We start from the raw sequence: 16,342 nt of genomic DNA on the forward strand, positions 1-16,342 counted from the left end.
ATATTGTTTGAAGGATATGTATTGGCCAGGATTCATTCATTCTCCCATTCATTCATATCACAGAACTTCCTTGTTCTTCTTTGAAATAGTGCTATTGAATCTTTTATGTTCAGCTGAGTGGGTAGGTGTAAAGTCTCATCTGAAGGACAGCCCTCTGACAGTTTGGCACTCCCTCAGTTACTGAACTGAAGCGTCAACTTGGATTATGCGCTCATGTCTCTGGAGTGGAAACTTGAATTTTTTGACCCTGAGGTGTGAGTGTTACCGCTGAACCAAGGCTGAACCACTTATACAATAGCGTAAACTAGGGTGATGTCGCGACCTACCCCCTTGATGTGCAACTGGATATCCTGCCTTTCACATATGCATTTACAAGTTCTTCTCCAATCTTTTAATAGACGGAATATTCATATTTTATTGAAATGAAGTGAGAACAAATTATTAAGCTGCTTTATTTTTGAAAGGTCAAGTGATTATCCACCGCAATTTACGATTGGACACATAATTGAATCGATGCAACCTGCTATCCCACACCAAATTTTATTACAAGTAGCTTCTAACCAGCCTTCTGCTACCCAGTCTTCTGAATCTCACTGTCTACTTGGTGTTTAAAACCTAACTGCCAATATATTTCTGCCTGTAATCCTAGTCTCTCTGTTCACAATGGGGTTGTCTTAAATCAGAGAATTCTTGCCAACTGCAGGGGCTTAGTGATTTCCCAATACAATGTGTTTGAGGTAAACTACAGGCTAACAAATTAGTGCCTGTCTTTGGTCTTTGGGAAATCACATCAACATTTTAACATTAACATTTTAACCACCTTTATGTGCTTTTTTTTTTCAGACATGTGCAAGTGCAATTTATTTGAATGCACAAACTTTAAATATAACTGGATCTCAAAATCATTTCCACAGAGAAACAAAAAGTGATCAAAAATCCCAAAACTGACATTTATTCAGATACTTTGACCAAATTATTTCATTTCGTTTATACAATTTGTCATTTTCCCTTTTTTTTTGTGACAGTCATGACCAGTTCCCAAACATTTGAAGTCCTTGACTGTGCGCTGTCTTCAGGAAGGTGAATAAGATTGGGCCCTTGTTATTTTCCCAGATAATTTTAACCTTCTTCGTGTAGGAAAAAGCATAATATCCATAAGATGTCTTCCTTAGCTAACACAGCTGGGATCATAATCAGTGGAATCAGTAGGCACAACCCATGCTCTGGCCTTCAACAGTGCAAATCGTAGAAATAACAAAATTCTGCCCAATTGCACCATTTTAATATCCTCAATTCCACGAAAAATTGTAGTAAAATAAGCTATCAGTGAGGAATTCCTAATGTAATCCAATTAAATGGGTTTATTATGCTGCTTTGTACTTAATTCCAACAGTAGATATTTCTAATGCCTGTGGTTTACAGTAACTGTGAGGTTTCTGTCTACTAGGTTGGAGACCAGATTATAGAGGTAAACGGCAGAAGCTTTCTCAATATTCCCCACGATGAAGCTGTGAAAATCCTAAAGTCTTCACGCCACCTCATGATGACAATAAAAGACGTTGGGAGGTTGCCTCATGCTCGGACGGTAGTGGATGAGACTAAATGGATTACAGGCCCAGAGCTCCGTGAGACAGCTGCCTTTAGTGGTCCTGCAGGGTAAGTCCTGGCTTCATTTCTTCAGCTCTGGAACAATACTTCTAATATCATCACATGATTAATGTTTCTTATGAGAAATAAATCTTTGGGCATCTAAGTGGGAAATGATCCAATTCTGTAGAGCAGTTTGCTAAGTTTCTTTTTCTCTGTTTGAGAAGTATGATTTATAGTTTATTAACGTTTATTCCCCGGGTATTTGTTTATGGTTGCAGCCATTTTCAAGACTTTGTTTTTAATATCCATTATCCCTCCTCTTAATGGTTTCTTAAGTGAGGCTAATATTTCTAAATGAATACCAGCTGATTTTTCAATCCTGATCCCCAGCTATTTTTATTTCCTCAACAAATTTTGTGATATTGCTTTGGCTCGATACTGGTCTGACATGGGAGTGTGTTAAGAGTGCAGCCTGTTGAAGGGATGTGTTTGAGAGCTTAACATAATTTGCACAGTGAGAGAAAGAACCAGCATGTGTGCAGATGGTAATTGTGAGGGCAGGAGCAGGTACAACGTGTGCAAGTAAGGAACCAGAAGGAGGTGCAGGGAAATGTGATGCTATGATCAGTAATTTAAACGTGATTAGAACTGGTCGAACTGCAAAGGCGTTGCACAGAAACTGTGCTCACTGAAATGAATTAGAGGAGCCTAAAACAATAGAAGATAAAACTTGATGGAGCACGGAGAGCTATTTTGGTCAAACAAACTGATTCCACTATGGACTAGTGCTTCAGATAGTGATTGTAATGCTACCGCAGTCGTTCAGTAGACAGTATTACTATTGCATTAATGTGAGGGATGTTGATACCAGAAATGAAACACATCCTCATTTCAGGTACAGTATCAAGCACTTCCATGTAAAGGGTAGCATGACAAATACAGAGTAAAATGCCTTCTACTTCATTTCAACAGCATGTAACAACTCAATTTCTGAATGAAAGTATGAGTAAATAAATGGACAGCATTTTACAGGGGTGGGGTGGGGGATCAGACTGCTTGCTCCCTGTCCTGCCCTCCCGAAAAGAAAAGTTGGCCAACAGTCCACACAGTGGAAAGCAGCCTGCCCTGCAGCCATAACATGTCTGAGTGGACTAAACAAGGCAAAAATGGGACTTTCGCTGTTGAGTGGGAAGTCCTGCCCTTGAAAGCTGCTGGCCAATCTAATTGGCTAGCAGCCCCAGTAGCGCCAGAGTTCGGTAGTGTGTGCTGTCAGGACTGCTAGAAGGAGCACGCACGAAGACGGATGGCTGCTGGAGCAAGGTAATTCCCAGGCTTTTAGGGCGGGGAAGGACCCAAGAGCCCAGAGAGTGGGGGACTGGGTTTTGGAGGACAGGTGGCGAGGAAAGAAGTGGGGAGGGGGGTGATATGTTGGGATTGGTTGGTACCCCCGTCGCACACAGGGTACTGACCCGCCCGAATGAGGTGCAGCCAATCTCCCTTCCTTCCCACCGTTTTTCATCTAGGCCACAAAATCAGCCTGCCCACTCCCGCCCATCTGACCACGCGAACTGTATCGCGGCCTGGGCAGAGTATTAGCCTGGTCAATAGGCTTGCTAACAAGCCTAATTGACCTTTAATTATTCACTTAAATATGTGGCAGGCAGGCTGACGATTTTGGCACCTACGCACCTAGCATTTTATGGGCACCTGGTGGGGGCACATAAAATCTAGTCAAGTATAATAGGTGAATTGGTACAATGCCACATCACACCAAAATGCCTTAAAATGCTTCGTACAGTTCCATGGGGCAGAAATGTTCGCTCGACGGGCAGGCGTGCGCCCGACTCGCTCGAGCGTGAAATGACGCACATTGAGGTCGGCCGAGCGTGCCGACGTCAACGCGCAGTCGCGCGATAGCTCGGTTAGCGGGCACACGTCAGAGCTGGCAGCACGTCCGCTGACAATTAAAAGGCCTGTTCAGGCCATGAAGTTATCAATTAACGTAAAGTTTTCGCTGCCCGTCCAACCTAACGGTTGGCGAAAAGACCAAGCAGCCTTTGCATTTTTTTTTGGAAACCTCATCTACGGACAGGGTAAGGTTTCCAAAAGCAAATAAAAATAAAATAAAAAAATTAATTTTTCATTGACAGAGTCACATGATGGGACATGTTTTATTACATTTTAATTTTTTTATATCTCTTCATCTCCCTGAGATAACTTCGCGCTCCCCCTCCTCCCACTGGCACAGGCAGCGCTCAGCACTGCCGCTCGAGTTTCACGCTGGGCGGGCCCTACTTGATCTGCTAGCATGAAATCGCGGTGCGGTGCCAATCGCAGGTGGTGGTGGGCTTCCCAACCGCCCCTGCCTGCCCCTCCCGAGCCCGTCCACCAAGCACAAAATTCTGCCCAAGGTCTGCAACTGGAGCTAGAGTGGGAGACCAGAGAACACTCTGTAATGTCAGCACCATGGTCACCTTATTAAAAAAAAGACAATGAGACAGCAGAAATTATTCAGGTAAAAGCAGCGAGGATGTTTTCAAGCTTGAAACCATTTGATTATGAAAAGAGAATTAGGACGCTTAGAAATAAAAATTAAGGATGAACGTTATCTAACTTTATAAGCTAATCAGTAAGAATAGTATGAAAGGCAATTCTGCAGGAAAGGAAAATCAGAAGATGAGGTCAGGCCTAGGAAGTCAAGTGTTAATTTTAAGTAAATACCCCTTGTTCCTAATTGTTCATAAGCTAATCAGTTAGAATGGTGTAAAAAGCAATTCTGCAGGAAAGGAAAATCAGAAGTGAAGGTACCTGTGATGGAAAAATCATGTCCTACCCCCAGGACCCTAATGCCAAGAGCTACTTAATTGGGCAATGGAGCTTTACATAGTACTTTTCTATTTTATCTTATCAGTAGCAATCCACATCTGCCTTCATTTTCTTCAGGGGTGGAATTTTATGGCCCCCTCATGGCGGGAGCGTGGCCATAAAATGCAGCGAGCCATTCAAAAGCATATTGACTTCGGCAGGACTGGAAATTCCCGCCGGCGGGAGGGGCCATAAAATTCTGCCCCAATTTTCACCTGTCTTTGACAGATAGACTCTTGACTAACAAGGGGGGTGTAAGATTTCAGGGGAAGACAGAATGTGAACTGGAGGTTACAAATTCATTTTTTCACCCCTCTTCATTAAAGTCTCCAACATTATGTGCAGTGCCAATAAAACAAAGAGTTCTTTGAATTCTGCAGCATCTGTGCCTCGTGATTTGGCTTTTGCTTATTTATTCTGCATGTGGGAGCCATTTAATGCTTCATATACTTGGAGATTTTTAAGTTTACTGTTTAATTAAGTAGCTGTCGCACACAGAATAACTGCCCTGCCTGTTGTTGGGAATGTGATGGCCTCTGATTGTCAAGAGCACCTGAGACCCCTACACTCACTGCCATTGCACTGCATGTTTGATGTCTTTGATTTATGGGAGCAATGCAGTCAAAACGACTAAATTTTAGTTATTTTCTTTCCAGGATTTGTAGGAACAACTGTTTATTTCTTTCTTAGGACAGTTCTTTATAAATATGAATGTTAACTCTTCTGATCCCTTTATAATTATTTCCAGGCCTCCCAATTTGGGTTCCGTTCTCTAAGCAACTGCTGCATCTTATAAAGTGTTGACATCAATTAAATTTATTTTCCAAAATATGATTCATATTATTGGTAAATGGGATGGGTATGAATTTCAGTTATATTGTTAATTAGAAGCTAACTATAGCATTTCCCTCCTTCAAGAGGTAGCATGGTCCTAACACAAAATCAATTCCTAAGTTTTGTTTTTGTGAATCAAATTGGTTTTTACAATAATCATTTCATGGTCATCATCAACTCTAGATTTTTTATTGAATTTAAGTTCCACCATCTGCCATGGTGGGGCTTGAACCCAGGCCTCCCAGAAATTACCCTGGGTCTCTGGATTGCTAGTGTAGTGACAATACCACCACGCCACCATCTCTCCTCTTAAAGTGCTTTGCATCAGCCATTGTTGGGATTTAACAAGAGCACAAAACCATGTTTAGTAATAAAAACAAAAAGTGCTGGAAAAACTCAACAGGTCTGGCAACATTTGTGGAGAGAGAAACAAAGTTAGCGTTTCGCGCCCAATATGACTCTTCTTTGGAATGAAGATTCAGTAATACATTTGCAGAAAAAAGCCAACAGCAAGCCCACTGGTCAATGGTCTTCACGTAAAAACAAACTGCAGAAATCAGTCCCCAAATATGCTACCTAATAAAATGGAAATTGTCTTTTTCAATCACTAGAAACCAATGGTCTCAACTGGTCAGGGATAATGCTGGGAATGCAAACTAACTAAATACTGGTGAAGGAAATCTGAAAAAAGGACCATATTTCACTTATTCAATCATCATGAATTAGAGGCCGTGTTGATCATTATCTTTATATCTTAACCATTTATTGCAGTTAAGGAAGTATTAATGAATATTCTGAGAAATGATGTTGGTTAGTTATTTACTCTAGTTACAGTGTTAAAATTAATTACAACTGTGTTCTTGACTGTAATGATGTACGATTCAGACTCGAGCAGCAGCAGTACCAGCTGTGGGAACTGCTTGGGTTTTTGAACCTCAAAGCTCAGTGCATCAATAAAATCATTTTGTTTTGTCCTTTTCTTCAAAAATATTTTCTAGCCTGGATCTCTTTCTTTCCTTTGTGAACACAAAATCAAACCTTAAGTTCTGTTTTTGTGAACCAGATGGGTTTTTACAACAATCATTTCATGGTCATCATTAGACAGTTAATTCCAGATTTTTTTTTTATTGAACTCAAGTTCCACCATCTGCCATGGTGGGACTTTGAACCCAGGTCCCCAGGACATTACTCTAGGTCTTTGGATTGCTAGTGTAGTGACAATACTACCGTGCCACCATCTCCCCTCTTAAAGTGCTTTGCATCAGCCATAGTTGGGATTTAACAAGAGCACAAAACCAAGTTCAGTAATAAAAACAAAAAGTGCTGAAAAAACTCAACAGGTCTGTGGAGAGAGAAACAAAGTTAGCGTTTTGAGTCCAATATGGCTCTTCTTTGGAATGATTATAGCACCCCGCAATGGTGCTCTACAATAATAACACAATATGTTGTATTCTATGGCGATGCTGATTAACTCCCTTTGAAATAATGAATGCAATTGAACAAGAAACTGTTGTTCAAAATGAAAGGGTGGATACTGGGATACAGCATATGAGTAGTGTGAAATATCGCATGTGCTAAGTGTAGCATGCCTTGTGAGGAACATACGACTTTGGAGCTATGGTCTAGGGTTTTCCTCACGTAATGTCTGGTTTCACAACTCTCCAACTTCAAGGTGAGTGTTAGTCTGTTATAGACTAATTGATAAAGATTGATTGTTGTGATTAATGACTAGCTACACTATCAGCCATGACCTAATTGAAGGGCAGAACAAGCTCGAGGGGCTGAATGGCCTACTCCTGTTCCTGTGTATCATGTGACTACCAGGATGGTAGAAAGCGAACCAGATGGAACTTCATCTATATGTTCCTATGGTGTAGCCATCACGGTCACAGTTACTTATATTAAATAAGTAAATATAACAGTATCAGTATATTTAATTGAAAGTTACACCACAGCAACATGCTTTCAACTTTAATGTAGAAAAATATCCTGAGGTCCTTATTCAGGTGCTTATTACAAAAATACCAAGAATATTAAATGTCTGCGATCCCTGTCAACTTTGGACATTGTAAATTCTTGTATCTGAATTTAGCGCAGATGATGCCTGTGTAAACTTGTCCTAATACCCCCATGAGAGAAAATTATAAGCACATTTATCATAATTTACTAAAACTCTCTACAGGAATTCTGCCTATTGGTTATAGAGTTGTACAACAGGGAGAAGAACATCAGATATAGGAATCTATCATCGGGGCACAGTTACTGATTACTTGAGTAAGTCTGAGCAGAGAGAGTCAGTGTGAATTTTTGAAGGTAGGTCATATCTGACTAATCCGGTTGTCGGGTTTGGAGGCTGCGTGAAAGGATGGCCTCGGAGCTCCTGGACTTTGTTGCAGCTGTTAAAAAAACAATAAAACAAAAAACAACGCTCCAACTCTCACCCCTCATACCCTCTGATCCCCTCCTCCACAGACACTCCATGCCTCATCCATACTAACTCATGCCACCTCCTGCCCCTCACCTACTCCCCATGGCTGCCATAACCTCAATGCCAGCCTATGCTGCCCTATCCACCCCATCGCCCTTCATGCCAGCCTTTGCCCCTCTACTCACCCCCATGGCCCTTTATAGCCCCTATGCCAACTTAGTGCCAACTCATGCCACCCCACACTCACACCCATCACCTTTTGCCCTTACACCCTCCAAGCCAATTCACCCAGTGTGCGCCCTGACCAGACCTCAGGACCCATGCCGAGATGAAATGAAATAAAGCTGCAAGTGTCTATTGCAGGCTTTATTTCTATTTAAAAAAACACTCATTCATTAAAATAAAATCACTACCTTTAAATTCCTTCAGCTACATAATTCCTTATAAAACAAGCATTTATATTCGTAGCCACACATCAAAGACTTCATAACAACTTGAAGCTGTCAATCAAACTGTGAACTGATAGTCACCCCGCTCCGATAATGCTAGGTTGTGAAATGAGGCATGGAGCACAAATCCTAATGATAGCCCTCAGGCTTATGTCAACAGAGTGAAATAGCAAGCATTTTTTAAAGCTGCAGCTTTTTAAAAAATTTAAAGGCCAGGAGATTTAAGTGCCTTGACAGCTTGACAGTTCCCTTTACAGCTTGACATTTCCAAAGAGCTCATCCACTTTTTGCGCATATTCATGTCCAGTTTAAACAATCCCAAAAGGCACTTGACCTCTCCTGAAGGGCATCTTACCTCTCCCAAAGGTGTCTCTAGACTTACCTCTCCAAAAGGATACCTGACCTCTCCAAAGAACTCCAGCAGCTTTTGAACTTCTCCTCAAGGTCTAAAGCCCACAAACAATGTTTTGGACATCCCACCATCCCACGAATGAAAATTGGATCTGCTTGAAGGCAGCTGCACTTTAACATATGCAGGTGCCTCCATGAACCATGAATGTGCAAACTGCAACCACGCGCACCCCACCCCACCCCAATCCCCACAACTATCCCCCCACAATCTAGCAAAAATGGTGCGTGCCGGGTTCAGGTGTGTGGCTTCAGGAATTGGGTTTCTGTCACTATTTTGGCTAAACCGGAGACCCTCTCCATCTTTACAAATATTCACGCCACAGATTTGTAATTGGTTGGGAGGTAGGAAATAGAGTTGGGACAAAGGAACTGTTCTCCATTAAGTTGGATGTGACAAGTGATATTACCTAGGAATCTGTCATTAGGTATCAAAGGATATGGAGGAAAGGCAGGTTAATTAGAGTAGAGGTACAGATCAGCCATGAATGAATGGAATGGCAGAACAGACTCGAGAGACTGAATGGCCTACTCACAGTTCTATGTTCCTATTTAAGACAGAATGTAGATCTGAAATAGAGCTGCGTACCCCAGTCCCATTATCCTGGGTAATACCTATCCCTTAACCAACATCCCAAAAAAACATGTTTGGGTCATGTTTTGGGAGTTTGCTCTGTGCAAACTGGCTGCTGAGTTTTCTACATTACAACAATGAATACACTTCAAAAGTGCTCCATTGGCTGTAAAATGTTTTAGGATATCATGAGATCATGAAAGGTGCTAAATAAATGCAGGTCTTTTTCTTTCTTTTGCTGCCTTCTCATTTCAGTTTATCTGAAGACAATGCTTAATCTTCCCTCCCTGGGCTGAATTGTGTCAAGGCGGTAATGGCCCCAACGGTGGGAGGAAAGACCAGGGCAACCCCACCTTAGCCATATTTGGAGCCCCAGCCAGATTCTTTGGCCATCGTCTCATGAGTTTAACGGGCGGGATTCCGCCTCCAAGTGTTAACAGCTAATTGGAAGGCTGGTAGCTTGTCAGCCCCAGCAGCGCCACCAGGGGTGGTGGCTATTGCTGGGACTGCACCCAGCCAGGAACAAAAACATGGACGCCACTCTCAGAAGGCAAGTAGAGTCGGGGTCACCAGGGCTAGTATGGCAGGTTCTGGTGAAGGGGTGGGGGGGGGTGGTTGTTGATGAGGGCAGGGGGGGTGTTTCAGTGGGGGCAGCCCTTGCACCGGAGGGTGCCACCGTAGGCTACAGAGTGCCCAATCATGAGGGCCCCCCACTGAGCCTGCAGGGAGGCCGCCAGGATTTACTGGGCAGTCTGCCCATCCAGCGGAGATGCCTGTGGCAGTGGGAAGATGCCTGTGGCAGTCGGAAGAGGCCATTAAATGGTCCTTAATTGATCACTTAAGTGCTTGAATTGGCCTTTGGGAAGGAAGGCTGTCCTCCAACTTCCCCGCCACTGAGAAGATAAAGGCGATGGGAATTCCACCCCTCAACTTCCCTCACCATTTTACAATGCCCAATACCCCTCAATCTGCTCCCAATCAAACCCGTCAAATTAGGGCTGCCACGTGCAATAAATACTAGTGAGCAAATTGTTTTCTTTTGTTCAGGTATTTATTTACATGTAAAACTGGAAAATCCTGGACTTCATTATTCTTCTGCTATAAATTAAATATAGCATAGTGTGTGTTACATATAACATACTTAATAAGCATTCCTGGCTCTATTTCAACTTGATGCTGGTGCTGTTGCTCCCAATTTACAATATTACCTAAAACCTTAATTTTTACATATGTGCCACCTTTTATATATCCTAATTCAAATTTACGGCAGTTATGCTATGTTTTAGATCTCAAGAATTTGCATTCAAGAGGATTTAATCTGCTGCATATCAAACCATTATCAAGCATTCCACCTTTAAGCTTGCAATGATTGCCTTTAGGTCGGAAATGGGAGCAGCAGGAATAAAATAACATGAATCTTGTTCCCCATCACATTATCACAGTCATGGCTAAGTTTTTCACAGTACCACATTTTGTTATTGTTGAAACTGCTCATGGATGAAAAAACTTAATTTCAATCCATTTGATGTGCGCCACTAAACTACCTTTCTTCTAACATATTGCTGGAATGGTTAGCACTTCCACTCAATCCTCACTCCAGAATTCTAGTACACAAGGTTACATGACTCCCCCGTATTTGCAAACCACAACATCTCAGCTGACCAAGCAAAAGACACTTTTGCAAAAGCGCGGGGTTAATTTTGACTTTGGGTGACACTGTGAAATAGACGATAATGGTCCAGCTAAATTGATGTCGTCTGCTGCCAATGAGTTTACAATTAAATTTAGTGAAAATGTAACTGAATAGCAAAATAGTTGGATTTTGCTAGAGTACAATGGGCATAACTCTGACTAACCTTCAGTAATAATATCATGACGTATTCTAATCTTTTCATGTGATGACCATTGTATATTTTATTCAGACTCTGGAAAACTCCCAACATTTCATGAAATCAATGTAGTCCTACAGTTTGTAAAATTCAGTGATTCCAGATACCCTTTTCAACTATTATTTGAGTTTCTAGAATAATTAAGTAGGATTGTTATAGCAATTTGTTTATGCCATTTATGAGCATGTTTCTTAAGATTCTTATAGGCAAGTATAGTATGCAAGACTGGTTACTTCTAGCACCATGTTGTTTAACCAAACAGCTATCCATTTACTGCACTGTCGCCTGCATTGATGGCCTGCTAACTGTGCAATACACCATTCCTATCTCAGTTACTTAGAATCATAGTCTGGAATATTCCGCAGAGCCCACCGGCTGAAAAGTTGGAGGTGCGCCTGGAGTCTGCCTCCACTGAGTTGGGAAGCCATGACCATAGTTTACGGTCCTCAAATAGTTAACTGAGGTTGTGGCTTCCGCCCCTATGTGGAGGACGTCCTTTCACCAAGAGCTGCCGGCCAATCAGATGGCCGACAGCTCTCCAGGCTCAGCAGTGTCACAGTTTCCATAGAGTGGGGGCGGCGGTGGGGGTTGGGAGGGGCATCTCCCTTGGGCGTAGGATGCCTAAACTGGAGGCCTCCCCCCTCACACCTGACCCTCTTCACCCTGCCCACCAAGCACATAGTCAGGCCGCTGGGGTTCACATAACATGGAGTTCAAACCCCTGGCCCGCTGCTGATTAAATTGGCCACTTAAGGACCTCAACTGGCCCAAGGAGTGGGGGGGTGGGGGGGGGGAGTGGTGCAGGCTGCCCAACACCCAGCCCGCCAGTAAAATCGCTGGTCAGTTGTGACTTTAATACAGTGGTTTGTAAATATGGGGAAGTCATCTTGTAACAGTCTGTGCCAGAATCCTGCAGTGAGAATTGAGCACCCTCCTACCATGCCACCCGATTGTACATGCCCTTTATCTCGCCCCCTCCCCAGCCCCCCTACCACCACCTGCCAGTCCACTCCCATCGGAACATAGAAATCTAGTCAGAGAGTCATTACAAAACAGAAGGAGACCATTCCAAGCATCGAATACATGCCAGCTCTCCATGGAGCTATTCATTCAGTCCCATTCTCTGGCTCTACAGCCCCTGCAAGTTTATTTCCTTCAAGTGCCCATCAATTTCCTTTTGAAACTATGAGCTCCAATGCCGCCATACTCTTAGGTAGCGAGTTCCAGGTCATTAACTCCTGCTGCGTAAAAAAAAATTCTTCTTCACATCTCCCCTGCATCTCTTGCCCAAAATTTTGATCTGTAACTTTGTTAACCAGTCATTGTCACATCCTTACCTTGCTTGGTAAATTTGCTAACAGTGTATTGTGCTCCCCCTATCCTGCTCAGCTACCCTTTATTAATTGGTCATTATACCATCCCATTGCTGCTAGTCACATTCCTAATCAATTTGATAATTATTCAGTATATCTTCCCAACTTTGCTCAGTCACTTCATTAACTGTCCATTATGCAACCCTTACGTTGTCAATTGTTTTGTTGTTCACCACACTAACCCTACTCTGCTTAGATACTCAATTTGCTCTGGTTTTCCCACAGAGTTAACTTTCATTGAAAAATTGACCTACATTGCTGGTGGTGTCAAATGTAAAGAAATGACACCCCTTATAACATCCAGAAAATTAGTAGAGATAGAAGAGGGGAGCAGGGAAGAGACCTGTGTGCAATTATTTTCTAACGCTGATTTTATGAGCTTTATTTAACATATGAATTGGGTTTTTTTTTGGCTTGGAAAAATAGGGACTCAACCACATTCCACAGAATGTGGAAATGAGATCTGGTCCACAAAACAGTGACCATATGATTCATAACTGCATTTATTTCACACAAACCTCTCATGTACTATCCACCAAGATTCCCAAACTGACCATACAAAAGACCAAAGCTAAAGACAAAAACTGAATTGAAAAATGTATTTTAGAAGCTGATGGATTGGCAAAAATGTAACAGGATTTGCTGTAGAAGGGCATCTAATGGTGTCTGTTGTTGGTTAGATTTGCCCCTACATCTTTCAACTATAAAAATATTTGCCCACAAAGCTGGTGATAGTGTGAGCCAATAATAGCACAGGGAAGGCAAGGGGACATCACCTGAGTGAACAAAGCAACCAATGAGATTGTAAAATAAACACAAGAAGATGTGAAATCAAGTACAGAAGAGAAATAGGGAGGAAAAGAAAGATTGGATGAGCAGAGCAAAAACAAAGATGAAACAAAGGAAGAATGAAAGAAAAGATTTTAATAAAAATTTGACATTCTTCAAAACTCCCTAAAAAATTCTAAACCTGAAGGAATGAGTCTTTGTTACTTGTAATAGTTTTTGGTTCTGGAGAGTTTAGGAGTAATTAACACTCATCACATGTTTAAAAATATACCAATACTTATAATGTCAAGACTTAATCTTCTGTGGCAAATGCAGCAAGTTCATTTTTTAAAATGGGCAGGCTAAGGGTGAGGCGCAGTTTTCACAAAACTAATGGTAGAACGGCACAACTTGGACAGCAACATTTAGATATGCAATTTAACCACACATCTTCTCCTCATCTGAAGTTGCTGTGCCATTGATCCATAACTAACTGCATGTTCCATTAGCCTTTCTATTACTTTGACAGCAAGCTCTGACTCAATGATTAGCTGATATGTATAAGTATTATCAACTGTCACCGAGCATCAGCATAGAAATATTCACAGGCATATTGCTCTCTTCCTTTATATCCAACTATATTTTGCAAATGCTACTTAACCCTATTGGTTTAGTTAAGGCAGTGAATAGTTATTTTCCAGTGTTCTGTAATTAATTCCCTTTGTCCCAGTCTTCTCTGTTAATAACACTTAAAATATTTCAACTTTGCTCTGGGCGATAATTTGGTATAACAAGGCATCTAATATCATTTGCAGTTAATTAGATTTGCCCTTGCACATTTAGAGTTTATTAGTATTTTGAACAGCTCAATCCTAGAGCGTGCTGATCAGGAAAGAAATCAAGGAGTTGTCCTTGATAAATCAATGAAACCAGAGTTAAAAAAAGATAAATTAGTTACAAGAGCAGAGAATGGAGAACTAATAAATCAAAGCTATTTGCTGCTGCACGTGTTGGTTTGATCCCACCTGAAGCACTTTGTGCAGTTCTAGTCGCCTCATTGTGGAAAGTCTATTATTGCTTTTGAGCAGTTATAGAGGAGATGTCAACAATGTATCTTAAGAGTAATGGTTAAGAAATTGATTGAGTCCTGTTTGCATAAGGTGTAGAGCTGATGCAACTGCAATTTTTCTAGATTATAAAGGGATTGACATAATTTATTTTCACTGTTCATTATGATCAAAGCTCAGACACATCAGGCAAAAACGTTTCAGGTCTTTGGTGTAAGATAACAAATTCAAGAAGAACTCTGCACAAGGGTAGTAAAATTATGGAATGTTACCGCAGAGAGTGCTCAGGTAATGAGTAACTCCAACAACAGAGACCATTTCATTATGATATTCAGTGGCATTACCATTGCAGGATCACCTACCATCAACATCCTAGGGGTTGCTATTGACAAAAGCTCAACTGGACTGTCCAAATAAATGCTGTGGCTACCAGAGTAGGTCAGAGCCTGGATATATTTTGTAGTTACTGGCTCAACTAACTTAATTCGATCTATATTTAAGGAACTTGTGTAGTATTTGTGTAGCATGTAGAGCAGAATGAACCATGAAGGTTTTACATGTTAGTACAATGACCTTTGTAATGTGTTGTTCTATATTTGTATTGGTTTATATAACATACACAATTACATATATTTTCACGAAAAAATACACCATTTAATGGAGTCCTTCCAGTTGAGATTTTCAAATATAGTTTTTATTTGTGAAGATTTCTTATACTTTTTTTAAAAAGTATTTTTCCTCCCCTTCCTTTCTCTCCTGAAGGCTGGGAATTATATGGGGTTTTGATTCCATGAGTGCTGATGTGCTCTTATCTATGACCAGTCTCTTTCTTTATGAATCTTCATCAACAAATATGGCACAAACTCTGCACCAAGACCTCAGGAGTTAAATAATAACCACCCAGAGCAAGACTGGGTGGGGTGGGAGGTGGTTGGAGTGGGGAGGGGTGGAGGACACGGGATGGGAGGGGGAAGACAAAAGCAGAACTAGGGGGTGCTCATGAAACAGAGTGGAGTAGTGTCCTGAGGCAAGAGTTATAAGACTGTCCAAGGAAGAGTCACAACTGTCTTGGGGTTGAGGCCACACTGTCAGGGGCATATTGAAGAGACTGTCCTGGGGCTGTGTGGCCCATATTACAGGGCTCTGCATGGCACGCATGTCTTGGTCCTGGCTTTGGGTGGGGAAAAGCCTTTCTGGGCAGTGACGGTCATGCAGAGTATGGTGTGCAGGGCATGGTCTGTTACCTAAGGATTTTGGTCCTGGAGGTTAGAGTCATGGTACCATGAAGCACAGGACACAGTCATGTTAAGGGGAGGCATCCATATCCTGTAAGTTGGCAGCTGAAAAGTCATGGGTGGGGGGGGCGGGGGGGGATGTTGGATGGTCTCGTGGGTGGGTCCCGGAAAGTCAGGGTGCTTGAGAAGGGGAGGAATCAGGTCAACAACGGGGAGGTCAACGTTAAAGTGTTCAGGGGGGAGAACAGGAATATCCACATGGATAATGGTAGGTTCAAGGGTAACAGGGAGAGGCTGGATAGTGATAGGAGGAAAGGGAATTATGAAGCGGTGAGTAAGGAGGAGTATGGAAGGAACTTCCCAGAAGGTAAAAAACAGTTCAGACCAGTACTCTTAATTCCCAGTTTTTGCCGGTGTTCCGTTTTAAGGCATACAAGACCAGTTCAGGTCAGTATTCTTATTTCACAGTTTTTACTGTTTTTTCTTTCTGAGTTGGTGGGTGATCACAGGAGCTTGGATGCTGGTCTCCCACAGAATGTCAGCAGCACCATTTTCGAGCTCATCTTACAATAGCACTGTTCGAAAAACAAGGTAGAAAAAAAATCGTCTGGGGAGGGGTCTCAGGGAGTGTGGGAGGAGTTCAGCACCACAATTCTTGGCCAATTGAAGGGACACCCTATAACTGCCCTTCTCAAACCATGGAGAGCATGGCTCAGCTGAGTGCTGGATTTGAGGATCTAATGCAAAATGAATGTGCTTGGCTCCTTTACTAATGGTGCATAGTTACACGAGAATCCATTAAGTTTGAGTGCTGCGGTGCATATGGTCTTAATTGGCATCTGATTCTTACAGAGGCATTTCA

General features: G+C 42.1%; 1 protein-coding gene across 1 annotated transcript in view; it reads left to right on the forward strand.

Annotated features, from left to right (window-relative positions):
* The window catches only part of whrna (whirlin a), a 199,360-nt gene that overhangs the window by 100,053 nt on the left and 82,965 nt on the right, over positions 1–16,342 (forward strand). The window contains exon 5 of the mRNA XM_078551285.1: positions 1,448–1,656. Coding sequence (XP_078407411.1) covers positions 1,448–1,656 — 209 coding nt within the window. The remainder of the gene's footprint in view (positions 1–1,447; positions 1,657–16,342) is intronic.

Source organism: Cetorhinus maximus, chromosome 10 (genome assembly GCF_964194155.1).
Source record: "Cetorhinus maximus chromosome 10, sCetMax3.hap1.1, whole genome shotgun sequence".
In the NCBI taxonomy this organism is placed as follows: domain Eukaryota; kingdom Metazoa; phylum Chordata; class Chondrichthyes; order Lamniformes; family Cetorhinidae; genus Cetorhinus; species Cetorhinus maximus.